This window comes from Jaculus jaculus, chromosome 12 (assembly GCF_020740685.1).
Source record: "Jaculus jaculus isolate mJacJac1 chromosome 12, mJacJac1.mat.Y.cur, whole genome shotgun sequence".
In the NCBI taxonomy this organism is placed as follows: domain Eukaryota; kingdom Metazoa; phylum Chordata; class Mammalia; order Rodentia; family Dipodidae; genus Jaculus; species Jaculus jaculus.
In genome coordinates, this window is record NC_059113.1 from 4,101,867 (window position 1) to 4,119,104 (window position 17,238).

The 17,238-nt window shown below is 47.9% G+C and overlaps 1 protein-coding gene across 1 annotated transcript in view; it reads right to left on the minus strand.

The window, feature by feature from the left end:
* Snx24 (sorting nexin 24) overlaps positions 1-17,238 on the minus strand; it is a 163,004-nt gene that overhangs the window by 58,588 nt on the left and 87,178 nt on the right. The window contains exon 3 of the mRNA XM_045131923.1: positions 1,135-1,239. Within this exon, the coding sequence (XP_044987858.1) occupies positions 1,135-1,239 (105 nt within the window). The remainder of the gene's footprint in view (positions 1-1,134; positions 1,240-17,238) is intronic.

Here is a 17,238-nt window from a genome sequence, read left to right on the forward strand (position 1 = left end):
AGAAAAGCTGATGCCACCTTCTCCTTTGCCTTCTGTGGTGCTTGAATGTGAAGTGTCCCCTAGAGCCCATGGGCTTTGAACACTTGGTTCCCAGCTGGTGGCAATTCGGGAGGTGGTGGCTTGCTGGAGGAGGTGTGCCACCAGGGCTGGACCCTGAGGTTGATCAGCCTCATCTACTGGAAGTTCCCGGCGCAGCGCGCGCTCTCTGTTACCAGCTTGGTGACATGTGGCGACGTGAGCCTGTTTCCTGCTCTGCTTTCCCCGCTGCAATGGAGGCAACCTCTCCCTAGACGTAAGTTTCCTTTATCCTCAACTACTTCTGCTTGAGAGTTGTGTGCCAGCAACCAGAAGGTGCGCCCACACCCTGTCACCTGGTGGAGAGATTCATTATACGCCTCAGGCTGCCCTCTCAGCTGCAGAAAGAGCTTCTGCTGCATTCTTTTGAGAAATGCATCCCAATTTTCATGAGGCTGTACTTTGTTATAGGCAACGTCCACCCCCATCCTCAATGAGCCACAGCATGTCAGCAGAGCACACTTCCTATCACGAAAAAATCTACTTCCTACCACGAAACCAACCAGCCCCCAAACCTAAACACAGAAAACAAAATTATTCTAAAGTACAAAGTAATCTGAACAGTTGAACTAAGAAATAGATCCTGAGCTGGAGAGATGGCTTAATAGTCAAGGCACTTGCCTACAAAGCCAAAGGACCCAGGTTCAACTCCCTAGGACTCACATAAGCCAAGGGGGCGCACACATCGCATCTGGAGTTCACTTGCAGTGGCTGAGGGCCCTGGCACATCCATTCTCTTTCTCCCTCTCTCTACCTGCCTATTTCTGTATCTCTCTCTCTTTCAAATAAATTAATTATTTTTTTAAAAAAGAAAGAAATAGATCAGTATTGTTTTTCCAATTGTACTACACTTTCACTTCCCCAATTCATAAACCAATTTTATAAGCATCCAATTAAAGGTAAATGAACCAACCAATAAAATATTTATAATTTTAAAATGGTATGTATCTTTTGGTTTCTTGGTAAGGATTTGGTATCACAATCTTATGTACTGAGATAAACAATAAGAGAGAAACAATTATTTAAGTTATATTAACTGAGGATCTAAATATATCTTACCTGTAAATACGTTTCTAAGCCTTGTCGTCGTTGTTCCAACACCTTTGGGACCCAGTTCCGAACATGTTTAGATGGGATTTCTGGAGTTTTTATACATTTCTTAAGCTTCAAAGACAGAAACAAGAAAAAAATATGTTAATAATAACGGCATAATTGGGAGAAAGAATGCCAACTCAAGAAAGTAGAAGAGGGCTGGAGAGATTGCTCAGTGGTTAGGGCTTCGGGTTTAAGAAATTTCCTAAGCCCATAACACTCCATTTCAATCATGGATATTTCAGATTAAAGTTATTTTTATTGAGTTAAAAAGAAAAGCATATAGTTTCATAATCAATTATTTCAAAACAAAATCAATACGACAAAAGCTTTTTTGTGTTTTCCTTAAGCATTTTTATTTATTTGAAAGAGATTATGCACACATCAGGACTCCTGCAAACCATCCTCAGACACATGAACTATCTTGTGAGTCTAGCTTTACCTGGGTACTGAGGAATTGGACCTGAACTGGCAGGTTTTGCAAGCAAGCACCTTTAACCTTTGAGCCATCCTCCCCAGCCTAACAAAAGTGTTTTGAACTGCTTTTTTAATGTATATAATCTATTTATTTATTTGAGAGAGAGAAACAGAGCAAGTAGAGAGAGAGAATGGGCATGCCAGGGTCTCCAGCCACTGCAAATGAACTCCAGATGCAAGTGTCACCTTGTGCAACTGGCTTGCATGGATCCTGGGGAATCGAACCAGGGTCCTCTGGCTTTGCAGACAAGTGCCTTAACTGCTAGGCCATCCCTCCAGCCCTGCTCTGCTTTTCTTATTTAAAAAAAAAAAAGTTATTTTTCTGGAGGTTGAAGAAGCTACTGTTAATAACACTCCTAATTATTAGGTGCAAAGTTTATTCATGCAGACTGAATGGAAGTTCTTAGGATTTTCTGGGAAATAGTTTTAGGGAATAACATAACAAAAACCATTCAAAGTTAAGTTAGAGACGCATAAGTGTGCAAAATCACCTCCAGAGTAGCCCCAAGTCAACCTTTCATGTAAGAGGGGCCGCTCATCTGGTTCCATGAGTGCCCTCATGATGGAGAGATGATCTTGGACCCTCTGCATATTTCAATTAAATCAACAAGGATCCTTACAATTGGGTGGCAAGAGAACCAAATTCAGAAAAAAAAGGTTAAAAAGCATCAGGCACGTTGGAGTTATGCCTGTAATACCAGCACCTGGGAGGCTGAGGCAAGAGGACCATACTCTGGCGGCTGCTCTAGGCTGGGAACGTAGCTCAGTGGAAGAGCACGTGCCTAGCATGCACAAGGCCCCGGGCTTGGTGCACAAGATCACAAAATTATAAAAGAAAAATAAATAATTAAATCTCGTCATCAAATGGAAGAAGGTGGCTGGCTTTGATGGCAGAAGAAAGGATCAGGGCTTAAGCAATTGGTAGAAGCCGAACAGGATCTGCACAGTGCCTTCTAGAAAGAACGCATGCTGTTGACCGCCTGGCCTGGAGCCCAGGGAACCACACTTGGGCAGGATGTGGAGAGAAAGCTGTACTGTTTTAAGCTGCTCAGTTTCTGGTACTCGGCTCAAGAGGGCTTGTAAAGGGACACTGGACTCTACCCATGGAACTGATCTTTTTGTTTGTTTTGTTTTTTGAGGCAAGGTTTCACTGTAGCCCAGGCTGACATGGAACTTGTAGCAATCCTCCTACCTCAGCCCCCCAAGTGCTGGAATTATAGGCAAAAGCCACTAGACCCAGCTCTAGAATCAATCTTAATGTCCTAACTAGGAGCTTGAAACACACCAAGTTTGCTTCTTCATAAAACATTCAAAGCAACGTAATATTCAGTAAAGCAATGTCCCCAAAAGGCAATAAAAACTGTCCATTTTGGGAAATCTTCATTATAACCACTCTAGGCGGAACCCTGGAGTGCATCACAAAGGAGCCTGCATTCGGAAGAGCAGAACCACCAGCTCCAGCCATTGGGAGGAGCCTATGTGTTCTCCCACTGATGCTGGAGGGGGAGAAGCAGCTGCAACCCCCCCCCCCCCCGGGCTCCTGGGTTACTGGGAGTAGCTCCCAGTTCCACGACAGCTGGCTAAGACACAAACTTCCCTCTCCTCTTGCAGACGGCGGAAGCCAGTGACTGTGATCAGAAGTGACGGTGAAGAAGTGAACTAGAAACCCTTTAACAGTGCAGCAGACTCTGTGCCATCCCTGCTGTCTACGAGCTTTTAGCCTTCTTCCTTCCTGGCATGTGACCCTGACGATAGCAGCCATCTGTACCTACGAGGGATTCCGAGCAGAGAGCCAGGATGCCAGGCAGGGGACTCGCGACCACAGCCTCTCACCCGTCTCCAGGCTTCCTGTGGACAGTGTCTGGTGATCCCTACGTTTTGAAAGGTTACTGTTATCAGGACTTTTTTATACCTGAATTTAATCTTGATTAATAGTTTTAAGAAACTGGAACAGAGGAAGGAGCTGTGGGAAATCAGACCCAGCACAATGATGAGACCAAAGCACGCAGGAGAGGGTCAAGGAGGGGAAAGCACCACTCAAGAGGGCATCAGTGAAGAAAGTCCAGGGGAGGAAGCTCCGCCCCCTCCCAGGACAGCACTGGAAGGGACCACGGGCAACAGGGCTGTACGGGAGTGAGGAGGCAGCATGGGGATAATTTCTGTGGCCCCTCACCCACCATTCTCCTTAGCAGAATGACAGCAGCTCGTGCCTATTCCCCGCACTCACAACCTATCTACAGGAAGGGGCCAGTGACTCCAGTGAAAACCAAGTGTGTGGGCTAAGCAAGAGCCTCTACCCTGGGACCCCAGCCTCAATACAACTCTCCCTGCCATTCCCTACCCAGAAGCCCTCCGTTCCACACATCCTACAGAGGGGCCAGAATTATGCACTCAAGGCAGAGGGACCGATGCCAATGATATCTACCCAAAATGATCAAGAATGGTATTCAAGGTTCAGCCTCATAGAAAATACAACAATGTAAAAAATGGCAAGAAAAACCAATGGCACAACTGATCCCAATGTAGACAGATGCATCAGATAACAAAAAGAGACCGTTAGCATGTCTCCCTAACACTTGCAAAAACATTCAGAGACGCTGCTTCTGTTAAACAAGAACAGGTCGCTGCAATAAAAGAACCAGAAGAAGAAGCTTTTGGGAGTTAAAAACCATGATACAAGTGAAAAGTTTAAAGGGGTATTATATAAAACTTTGGGAATGTAGAACAAAGACAGAAAAGGAAACAGAAATGAAAAATACAAAGGGGATAATTCAGGATGTTTAATATGAAAATCAATAAGGACTTCCTTAAGAGTAAGAGAACTTCAGGCTGGAGAAATGGCTCAGTGGATAAAAGCACTTGCTTAAGAAGCCTGATGGCCTGGGTTAGATTCCCCAGCTCCCACGTAGAGCCAGATGCACCAAGTGCTACGTGTGTCTGAAGTCCTTTTGCAGTGGCAGAAATTCCTGATGTATCCATACTCACTCTCTCTGTCTGCCTCTTTCTCTGTCTCTCTCTTAAAAATAAGTAAATAAAAGAACTTCTTAGAGCCCTGATGACATTATTTTCATAAACTCTGACAAAGACACGTATGTCTTCAGAGTAAGAGCTCATCAAATGACAATTTGTATCTACCTGTATGCACACAGACGCATGCACTTCTTTTAAAGATCTACACTCACCTGCCTTTGGCTGCTGAGACTTCAGAAGACCATTGGATCAACAACAGAGAGAGGTACATGACGTCACACAAAGGTAACAAAACTGCAGCAACAACTGTGTGCAGCATCCGTGGGTGCTGGAAGGTCAACGCTTCACAGATCAAATTTGAAAATGAACTTTGAAAGTCCAAGGCCACACTGGGTTACACAGATGGCCAGTCATACCACCACTCCAATGTGAGAGGACAAAGATATTTCTAGACTTTTAAGGGCTCAAGAAATTTCTCTTCCTTGCATTCATTTACTCTGGGGAATTGAAGAAATAATTTGAGAAAGCAGAGGTTAAGCAAGGTCGGGGGAAAGTGGCATGGGGACTCACAGCCACTCCAGCGGGGTCGGGGAGGGAGCTCCACGGACAGCCGGGCCCAGCGGTCTGGAAGACTGTCAGCGGGGTTTGGAGGCTGAGGGGAGTGATTTTGCAAAGGCAAACCTTCCCCAGGAAGATTGATCTCATACAGAACATAGTATGGACAGGCTGGGTATATTAGTCAACTCCTCGCTGGGACAAAACACCTGACAAAAATCAGTTTAAATAATGGGTGTGGTGGTGCATGCCTATAATCCCAGCACGCAGGAGGCAGAGGTAGGAGGACTGCTGTAAGTTCGACGCCACCCTGAGACTACATAGTGAATGCCAGGTCAGCCTTGACTAGAGTGAGATCCTACCTTGAAAAAAAAAAAATTAGTTTAGGAGAAGGGTTTATTTCAACTTGCAGTTGCAGTCTATCATGGCAGGGAACATAAATCATCACAGGTCTACTCCTTGTCAACTCGACACATTTAAGTCATAGCCTGACATCCCTTGTCCTCTCAATTCCATGGCCATCTCATAATGCAACATGAATCCAGTTCAACTTCAAACATCCTCATAGCCTTTAACAGTTCCAATTCTATTCAAAAGTCTCATGGGTGACTCAAGGCAGTCTCTTAATTGTAACCCCTACATAAAAACCAAAACACAAGCTACACACTTCCAACATAGAAGGACACAGAATAAACACTCCCATTCCAGCAGGAAGAAAATGGGGGCACAACAGGGGCAGACCAGACCACAGCAAATCAACTGTTGTGCTTCGAGCCAGGGGCACTGCTAGGCATCCACGTGGAGATGATGTGCAAGCAAATGTGGAAGATTCTTTAAACTTAGAAGTTCAAATACAGTGTAAGTAATATTTAAAGATATGGAACTAGGGCTGGAGAGATGGCTTAGCAGTTAAGCGCTTGCCTGTGAAGCCTAAGGGCCCCAGTTTGAGGCTTGATTACCCAGTACCCACATAAGCCAGATGCACAAGGTGGCGCATGCATCTGGAATTCATTTGCAGTGGCCAGAGGCCCTGATGCACCCATTCTCTCTCTCTTACTCTCAAATAAATAAATAAGCAAAAAAATTAAAAGATATGGAACTAAATAAGACAATATTGGGAGTTAGGTCTAATACAGAAAAGCGGCTATCGTAAGTAGGACTCAAACATTGGCACCCTAGAGTTCACACCTATTCAAACGTCCCGCCTGAGGTGCAGACTGGGCCTTTCAGTGTGGCAGCAGAGTCACTTTCATGACAACAATGTCTGTATGCCTCAGTCTTAGCAGTGCTGACCCTGAAGAGCTCAGCTATGATGCTACGAGAGGGCCACAAAGCTAGTACCTGAGAGCAGTTTCTAGAAGCTGAGAGCTGCCCTTGCCAGCAACCAGCAAGAGGGTCCTCAGTCCTGCAGCCACAGGAGGAAAAAAAAAGTGCATGGATCTAGTCATTTATTATGCTACAGTGAAAAACTGTGAGGACCAAAGCTCACATTCACCCGAGGGGCAGGGTAGTGAGGACGGTGTGAGGGAGAGTTCCCTCAGGACAGTGTGTGAGGAAGGGTGGTGGGACCGCACTGAGCAATGGTGAGGGGGCGTGGGGAAAGAAGCTCATCCGTCAAGGCCATCTAAAGAGAAGCTGTGTAACATGATGGGCAGGAAAGGGAACGTGCGGCCAAACCCTGCATTTATCTTGTTAAAGGAAACTGCTGCTGCATGCTCACTTATGAGGTGCCTGGTCCAACGCTGGGGGCGGGAGCTGAAATCCAAGAGAGTCAAGGTGGAAGGGTCTGTGAGGGAATGCACATGTATGTGTCACTTCCATACATACTGAGATATTTCCCAATAGGGACAAGGGCAAGTGCTATATATTCTATGGTAATAAGCATATTAAACTTCAATTGAACTTAAATTTAAAAAAAATCCTTTAAAACGACTGAATCATGTGTCGCCCCACAGAGTAGCAAATCAGCTGTTACGTGTCTCCTTCCCTTCTTCTCTTGAAAGACAAGACCCTGAAGACATTTCTCCTTTTCGTTTTGCATGTAGAGTGTGGAGGAGGTGGGGCAGCCCAGCTGAGGGCCGGTGACACGTTGGGAGGTGAGTAATGAATGGCTCGAGATGGGAGACAAACCCAAGACAATATGTTTCCAGCAGGACTCAGCCGCTCACAAGATAAATACTGTTCTGCCACTTCGTCTGGTGATTAACTGTCCGGGCCATGCAGTGTCCAGGCAAGTGGCCTCTCCGATGGGCACAGATAAGTACCAGACTCCACGGTAACACACACACAATCCCCTGTCCTGGGTGTGATCATTCCCCTTTCCTTTTGATGCCATAAGAGCTCACACAGACCTTAGATCAAACAGATCTGCCAGCAAATACAGTGGAGAGGAAACCCCATCATTTCCTATAGGGAAGATGAGAACTTTAAGTACGTGGATAGAAAGAATGGAGAAGAAATGACTGTGAGCCGCGGGGAACACTCCTCGGTGCAGGGCGCCCCTGATCGCAGGGTCCTCCAGGAGCAGCGCACAGGCTGCTGCTCTCTTGGTGCAAGCCCAGGCGGCCATTTTCTGGCTCGACTGAAATGTGTATTTCATTAAGTAGAAGGGGAATGCAGTATTTGACTCAAACTCAAAGGAGGCAATAACAAAAATGAGAACAGCTCAGTTCATTTTAAAATGAACCAGCACGGTTTTTCACTGAAAACGCTGTGAGCACAGGGGTGGGCTGGAACGGACAGAAAACAGCTGGAGAGGCTCCAGAGAGACAAGACGCTCAGCAGCGCGTACAGGGAAGGGTTTCCTGCCTGCGCGTGAGGTCCCGGCCTGCGGAAGGACCCTTTGCGCACCCGGCCACTGAAAGTAATACATTAGTACTCGGTGGGGGCGGCTGGGGCACAAATGGAGCCCTTTTACATGCTTCAAGATTCACCCCACCATAAGACCTGGGCTGAGCTGCAAAGGGGCCCCTATCACAGTGAGGTACATGAGGGGTCTTGCTTTGCTCCAGTGCAGAGGGCATTTTCCCACTTGCTTTGAGCAGAGAAACAGCTACAAAGGAGCCAGAAGCCTGGGAGCAGAGGTCCAGCCTCCAGCGAATGCCAGGCCCCTCACCAGACACGTGCTGTGTTCTCCAAGTACCCACTGACCAGAGTCGATGTGCTGAATGTGATCCCGACAGTCACACAGCACAGAAGCTGCAAAAGACGGCCGTGGGCTGTGGTTTAAATGAAGAACATCTCCCACAGGCTCATGCATTTGAATAAACCACTTCCACAGCTAACAGTGTTTTGGGGGAAATTTGTACTTTAGGATTCTTTAGGAAGTGGAGCCTTGATGGAGGAAATGGAAGCTAACATGTAAGAAGAAATGTCTCCTTTCATCTTGTGAGCACAGGAAAGGAAAGAGATTCAGCCTGCCAAGACAGGGAGGAGGAGACATTCTCAGGACACGTGGAGGTGTGGCTCACATTACCTTTTCTCAGAAGAAGCCATGAAAAAATAGGTTGCCCAGAAGTACATAGCTGCACAGAATGGAACCTTCATGGACGTCCAATAACCTCTAATCCCAAGAACATATGAGTGTGATCCTACACATGAGAATGGTGGTCTTATGAAGGGACATAAAATAAGGATTGTGAAATGGATAGGTGCTCCTGGATTAGCACTGGGGTAGGCCTAATGGAGTAGAAGGATAGAAATAAAAGCTCAGAGACAGGGATGTGAGGACAGGAGCTGCTGGGATGGAGGAGACTCTGGAGGGATGTGAGGACAGGAGCTGCTGGGATGGAGGAGACTCTGGAGGGATGTGAGGACAGGAGCTGATGAGATGGAGGAGACTCTGGAGGGATGTGAGGACAGGAGCTGATGAGATGGAGGAGACTCTGGAGGGAAGTGAGGACAGGAGCTGATGAGATGGAGAAGACTCTGGAGGGATGTGAGGACAGGAGCTGCTGAGATGGAGAAGACTCTGAAGGGATGTGAGGACAGGAGCTGATGAGATGGAGAAGACTCTGGAGGGATGTGAGGACAGGAGCTGCTGAGATGGAGAAGACTCTGGAGGGATGTGAGGACAGGAGCTGCTGAGATGGAGAAGACTCTGGAGGGATGTGAGGACAGGAGCTGCTGAGATAGAGGAGATTCTGGAGTGATGTGAGGACAGGAGCTGATGAGATGGAGGAGACTCTGGAGGGATGTGAGGACAGGAGCTGATGAGATGGAGGAGACTCTGGAGGGATGTGAGGACAGGAGCTGCTGAGATGGAGGAGACTCTGGAGGGATGTGAGGACAGGAGCTGCTGAGATGGAGGAGATTCTGGAGTGATGTGAGGACAGGAGCTGCTGAGATGGAGGAGACTCTGGAGGGATGTGAGGACAAGAGTTGCTGAGAAGGAGGAGACTCTGGAGGGATGTGAGGACAAGAGTTGCTGAGAAGGAGGAGACTCTGGAGGGATGTGAGGACAGGAGCTGCTGAGATGGAGGAGACTCTGGAGGGATGTGAGGACAAGAGTTGCTGAGAAGGAGGAGACTCTGGAGGGATGTGAGGACAGGAGCTGATGAGATGGAGAAGACTCTGGAGGGATGTGAGGACAGGAGCTGCTGAGATGGAGGAGACTCTGGAGAGATGTGAGGACAGGAGCTGCTGAGATGGAGGAGACTCTGGAGGGATGTGAGGACAGGAGCTGCTGAGATGGAGGAGACTCTGGAGGGATGTGAGGACAAGAGTTGCTGAGAAGGAGGAGACTCTGGAGGGATGTGAGGACAGGAGCTGATGAGATGGAGAAGACTCTGGAGGGATGTGAGGACAGGAGCTGCTGAGATGGAGGAGACTCTGGAGGGATGTGAGGACAGGAGCTGATGAGATGGAGGAGACTCTGGAGGGATGTGAGGACAGGAGCTGCTGAGATGGAGGAGATTCTGGAGGGATGTGAGGACAGGAGCTGATGAGATGGAGGAGACTCTGGAGGGATGTGAGGACAGGAGCTAATGAGATGGAGGAGACTCTGGAGGGATGTGAGGACAGGAGCTGATGAGATGGAGGAGACTCTGGAGGGATGTGAGGACAGGAGCTGCTGAGATGGAGGAGATTCTGGAGTGATGTGAGGACAGGAGCTGCTGAGATGGAGGAGACTCTGGAGGGATGTGAGGACAGGAGCTGATGAGATGGAGAAGACTCTGGAGGGATGTGAGGACAGGAGCTGCTGAGATGGAGAAGACTCTGGAGGGATGTGAGGACAGGAGCTGCTGAGATGGAGGAGATTCTGGAGTGATGTGAGGACAGGAGCTGATGAGATGGAGGAGACTCTGGAGGGATGTGAGGACAGGAGCTGATGAGATGGAGGAGACTCTGGAGGGATGTGAGGACAGGAGCTGCTGAGATGGAGGAGACTCTGGAGGGATGTGAGGACAGGAGCTGCTGAGATGGAGGAGACTCTGGAGGGATGTGAGGACAGGAGCTGCTGAGATGGAGAAGACTCTGGAGGGATGTGAGGACAGGAGCTGCTGAGATAGAGGAGATTCTGGAGTGATGTGAGGACAGGAGCTGATGAGATGGAGGAGACTCTGGAGGGATGTGAGGACAGGAGCTGATGAGATGGAGGAGACTCTGGAGGGATGTGAGGAGAGGAGCTGCTGAGATGGAGGAGACTCTGGAGGGATGTGAGGACAGGAGCTGCTGAGATGGAGGAGATTCTGGAGTGATGTGAGGACAGGAGCTGCTGAGATGGAGGAGACTCTGGAGGGATGTGAGGACAGGAGCTGCTGAGATGGAGGAGACTCTGGAGGGATGTGAGGACAAGAGTTGCTGAGAAGGAGGAGACTCTGGAGGGATGTGAGGACAGGAGCTGATGAGATGGAGAAGACTCTGGAGGGATGTGAGGACAGGAGCTGCTGAGATGGAGGAGACTCTGGAGGGATGTGAGGACAGGAACTGATGAGATGGAGGAGACTCTGGAGGGATGTGAGGACAGGAGCTGATGAGATGGAGGAGATTCTGGAGGGATGTGAGGACAGGAGCTGCTGAGATGGAGGAGACTCTGGAGGGATGTGAGGACAGGAGCTAATGAGATGGAGGAGACTCTGGAGGGATGTGAGGACAGGAGCTGATGAGATGGAGGAGACTCTGGAGGGATGTGAGGACAGGAGCTGATGAGATGGAGGAGACTCTGGAGGGATGTGAGGACCGGAGCTGATGAGATGGAGGAGACTCTGGAGGGATGTGAGGACAGGAGCTGATGAGATGGAGAAGACTCTGGAGGGATGTGAGGACAGGAGCTGCTGAGATGGAGGAGACTCTGGAGGGATGTGAGGACAGGAGCTGATGAGATGGAGGAGACTCTGGAGGGATGTGAGGACAGGAGCTGCTGAGATGGAGGAGATTCTGGAGGGATGTGAGGACAGGAGCTGATGAGATGGAGGAGACTCTGGAGGGATGTGAGGACAGGAGCTAATGAGATGGAGGAGACTCTGGAGGGATGTGAGGACAGGAGCTGATGAGATGGAGGAGACTCTGGAGGGATGTGAGGACAGGAGCTGCTGAGATGGAGGAGATTCTGGAGTGATGTGAGGACAGGAGCTGCTGAGATGGAGGAGACTCTGGAGGGATGTGAGGACAGGAGCTGATGAGATGGAGAAGACTCTGGAGGGATGTGAGGACAGGAGCTGCTGAGATGGAGAAGACTCTGGAGGGATGTGAGGACAGGAGCTGCTGAGATGGAGGAGATTCTGGAGTGATGTGAGGACAGGAGCTGATGAGATGGAGGAGACTCTGGAGGGATGTGAGGACAGGAGCTGCTGAGATGGAGGAGACTCTGGAGGGATGTGAGGACAGGAGCTGCTGAGATGGAGGAGACTCTGGAGGGATGTGAGGACAGGAGCTGCTGAGATGGAGGAGACTCTGGAGGGATGTGAGGACAGGAGCTGCTGAGATGGAGAAGACTCTGGAGGGATGTGAGGACAGGAGCTGCTGAGATAGAGGAGATTCTGGAGTGATGTGAGGACAGGAGCTGATGAGATGGAGGAGACTCTGGAGGGATGTGAGGACAGGAGCTGATGAGATGGAGGAGACTCTGGAGGGATGTGAGGAGAGGAGCTGCTGAGATGGAGGAGACTCTGGAGGGATGTGAGGACAGGAGCTGCTGAGATGGAGGAGATTCTGGAGTGATGTGAGGACAGGAGCTGCTGAGATGGAGGAGACTCTGGAGGGATGTGAGGACAGGAGCTGCTGAGATGGAGGAGACTCTGGAGGGATGTGAGGACAAGAGTTGCTGAGAAGGAGGAGACTCTGGAGGGATGTGAGGACAGGAGCTGATGAGATGGAGAAGACTCTGGAGGGATGTGAGGACAGGAGCTGCTGAGATGGAGGAGACTCTGGAGGGATGTGAGGACAGGAACTGATGAGATGGAGGAGACTCTGGAGGGATGTGAGGACAGGAGCTGATTAGATGGAGGAGATTCTGGAGGGATGTGAGGACAGGAGCTGATGAGATGGAGGAGACTCTGGAGGGATGTGAGGACAGGAGCTAATGAGATGGAGGAGACTCTGGAGGGATGTGAGGACAGGAGCTGATGAGATGGAGGAGACTCTGGAGGGATGTGAGGACAGGAGCTGATGAGATGGAGGAGACTCTGGAGGGATGTGAGGACCGGAGCTGATGAGATGGAGGAGAATCTGGAGGGATGTGAGGACCGGAGCTGATGAGATGGAGGAGACTCTGGAGGGATGTGAGGACAGGAGCTGATGAGATGGAGGAGATTCTGGAGGGATGTGAAGACAGGAGCTGATGAGATAGAGGAGACTCTGGAGGGATGTGAGGACCGGAGCTGATGAGATGGAGGAGACTCTGGAGGGATGTGAGGACCGGAGCTGATGAGATGGAGGAGTCTCTGGAGGGATGTGAGGACAGGAGCTGATGAGATGGAGGAGACTCTGGAGGGATGTGAGGACAAGAGTTGCTGAGAAGGAGAAGACTCTGGAGGGATGTGAGGACAGGAGATGATGAGATGGAGGAGACTCTGGAGAGATGTGTTTTCCACCTGAGCATGAAGAGTCATGACAAATATGGGCATTCGCTGGGAGCTGTATTAGGGCAGGGAAGTGATTGTCCTGTGCTGTTACAGAAGAAATGTAATCCTGTTGCCCTTTAGTGCAAGATAATAAAAGTGTATTGTTGTAAGCCTTTTTTTTTTTTTGTAATTTGTTACTATATCACTAGGAAACTGACATACATCTTGAGAACAGTGTCCTTTGCTGTCAATGTCTGTGACTCCATAGACAACTCTGACCTTTGTGATAGCCAGCAGGAATGTGGACAGGTAAAGAGAGCTTTAGGAACACTGCCCTGCATAGAGAAAGACAAGAATCAAAGACCAGGCAGGTGTGGAAATGCTAATACAAAGTGGCCTGACTCTGAGCTGGGATGGAGAGAGCATCAAGGCGAAACTGAGTGAGCCCTATCACCAAAATGTGCCTGGATAAACCAGCAGCACGGTGACGCTCTGGAAGATGGCAGCTGTAAAAGGACCAGCAGGATTCTGAACCTTGACATGCTCAGTTCAAAACCTTGTGCTTTGTGTGGTGATGGAGGTAGGTGGGGAGGGCGCTGTCCAAATAATGTCTTTATTACACACAAAATAAATTCTCAAAGTTGAACCAGCGTTAAAATACTACGGGCATGTCCGGTATGGAGTCCCGGCACACTAGAGTCTGAGGGAGGAAGATGGCCATGAGGTCGAAGACAGCCTGAGGATGCAGAGGGAGTTCCAGGTCAGCCTGAGTTGGAATGAGACCCTGCCTCAGAAGCAACAACATGACAGAGTTCCTGTGGGCAGATGGCGTCACACAGAGATATCCACACTCTATCACAGTCTTGCTCAATGTGGCTGGGATAGAACCGGAAATCTTCACTTTGGTTTCCACAAGTGAAAGAAAATGGTCTTGGCATGGTGAAATAAATTCCTACAGCAATAATATTAAAGATTAAAATCTACAAAAAAATCTAGCATGGTGGTGCACACCTTTAATCCCAGCTCTCGGGAGGCAGAGGCAGGAGGATGGCCGTGGATTCGAGGCCACCCTGAGTCTACATAGTTAATTCCAAGTCAGCCTGAGCTAGAGTGAGACCCTACCTTGAAAAAACAAACAAACAAACAAAAAAATCTACAAAGAAAATGGACTCAACCATTCATCACAGCTCTAGATGAAATGACAAATCTGGCTTAAAGTTTGAAGGAACAGCCAGATGTGGTGGTAAACACCTATAATCTGAGCTACTCAGGAGGCTGAAGCCAGATAGTCAGGAGTTTGATATATAACAACAGGTTATTTTTTCTGCACTCATTTCCACTTGCTGTATGATTTATCTTTGTGCCCTGTGTGATGGCGGCTCAGGCCCACAATACGAGCACTCCGGAGGTGGAGGCAGAGGCCAAAGGACTGCAACGAACTCAAAACCATCCTGGGCTACAGAGTGAGTTCGAGGGTTATCTTGATTATCTAAAAGTACCATAAGAGGAAAATAATGCTCTGCATGGGTCAGCAGTTAAGGTACCTGCTGTCAAAGCCTGTCAGCCCAGGTTCAAATCCCCAGTAACCATGCAAAGCCAGACACACAAGGTGGTGCATGCATATGGACTTCACGCGCAGCAGCAAGAGGCCCTGGTGCACCCACACTCCTCCCTCTCTCCCCCCTTTATTCCTTCCCTAATTCCCTCCTTGCATATCAATCAATCAGTAAAATATGAAAATAAAGAAAAATTCAGACTAGTAGAAACTTTAGCACAGTAGTAGAGCACTTGCCTAGCTCACACAAGGTTGGATCCCCAGCAATACCTTCCCCTGACCCCCCCAAACACAAAGCATAGAAAAAATTCTTAAATTTGTCCAAAAAAACCTCAGTCCATAGATAGAAAGAAATTATAGGGAAAGAATAAATAATACTTTAATAATATTATCAATTACCGAAGGTTAAGAGAAATAATAATCATTAAGGACTTTCTTTATATATATTTTTAATTAATTTATTTGAGAGAGATACAGCGAGAGAGAATGGGCATGCCAGGGCATCCAGCCACTGCAAACGAATTCCAGATATATGTACCCCCTTGTCAAGCTGGCTTACGTGCGTCCTGGAAAGTCGAACCAGAATCCTTTGGCTTTGCAGGCAAATTCCTTAACTGCTAAGCCATCTCTCCGGCCCAGAGACTTTCTTAACACTAACTAGACAAACTGTCACATAATTTAGTCCTCAAAATTAGCAACGTCCATCAACAGCAAAGCACCTGTGTGCAACCACAGCACATGGGTAGCTATGCACTGAAAAGCACTTGCTGAAAGCCTACATTCTACTTGGGACTCAAGTTGGGTACACTGCATAAATATATTTATTGAGAGAAATATAATACAAAAGGTAAGAAAAATCAGGGCAGGTAGGAGAAATTTGCATACACTGTAGAAAGTTTAATATTTGAGAAAATTAATGACAATAGACACCATTATATTTAGAGGGAAAGCATTTCATGTAAACATTGTCACAGCCTGTCACACAATTCATGTACAGAAGCAAGAGGAAAAGGCTGCTCCATGGTGCAGCCGCCATCAGTAAGGCCAGTGTAGTGTTCCCACACACTTTTCATTGGTTTTAATCCTTAGCATGTAATTTTACAGCCAAGGTTACAGAATGATATTTATTTTTATACCTTCCTGTACTTCTATTTGTCTCTTATAGTTATCTGTTGGCCAAATCTAATATAACCATAATGGAGAAGGCAAAGCAGATTTCTAGCAGCAGTGAGGGTCACATGGTGCCCCTGACCAATTCTGCCTCTCAAAAGCCGTGGTGATCTCCATGCCCTAGAAGGACGTCTCAAATACTTTTAATAGCAATTTGAGAATGTCTACTACATTAATTCTGGCCAGCCTCATTATTCATATAAGACTGGATGAAGTTACTAATGGAACTATAGAAATTGAGAGATGACTAAGTCCTAAAAATTCCAGGAATCTTTTGGACCTCACATAACTAAGACCTGTCAATGGTCACAATGATCACTGAGAGACAAGACAATCAATTGTCCTAGAGCAGCAGGTGAGCAAACCTCCACTCCACTTATGCCCAGGGCCAATCTAACTGGCAGTCACCTGCTGTGCCTCTTATGGAGTTAGTCCCAAGTACCTAGAGAGGACAGCTGGGCTGTCAGGTCATATAGAATCCTGGGTGTTGTCTTGAGAGTTGGGAAGGGACCTGCGCGTGCCAGGACACCCAGGTCAGACTGGCTGGGAGAGCTGAGTGGTGGTGGGGTGAGAACTGGTTTCAAGCTCCCTGTGGGGACCTAGTTCACCAGGTATCTAGGAACAGCATCCCTAGAGTCTGCTTCCTCCAAAACCACACGAGCAAGGAAACAAACGAACAAACAGAATTCCACAGGCAGGAGTGAGCGGGCTCTGGGTGGGCGCCTCGTGGACGGCCTGAGGTTGGGGCTCTTGGGGACGCTGCTGGCAGTGCCTGGCCTCTGTCGGTCCTCACTTGCATGCCTGCTTTGCTGAGTGACCAGGAGCTTGATGAAATGCTAACTGGAGAGTTAAGTTCATTTAACTAAACTATCCCCCAAAAGGAAGTGTACAGATAACTTAGAGCTCCCCATAAAACAAGAAAATGGCGCACCAATCTCTCATATCCTCTAATTTTATACTCAATTCTTTACTCTCATGATTAAATAAGCTGGGAAAATGTAATTTTAAAAAAGTGCTGAAAAATATATTTTGCTCTATTTTATTTTTTAAAATATTTTTATTTATTTACTTGCAAGCAGAGAGAGATAGGAGAGAAAAAAAATGTACATGCCAGGGCCTCCAGCTATAGCTGCTACAAACAGACTGCAGATGGATGTGTCAGTGTTTAACCTGACTTTAGGAGTGTACTGGGCACTCGAACTTGGGTTGCTAGGTTTTGTAGGCAAGTGCCTTCACTGCTGAGCCAGCTCTCCAGACCAAGAATTTTTTTAATCCAGAATTAACACTTAGACATTACTTGTGGACTGATATCCCAGAAATGTTGGGAAGGCGTAGAGTAAG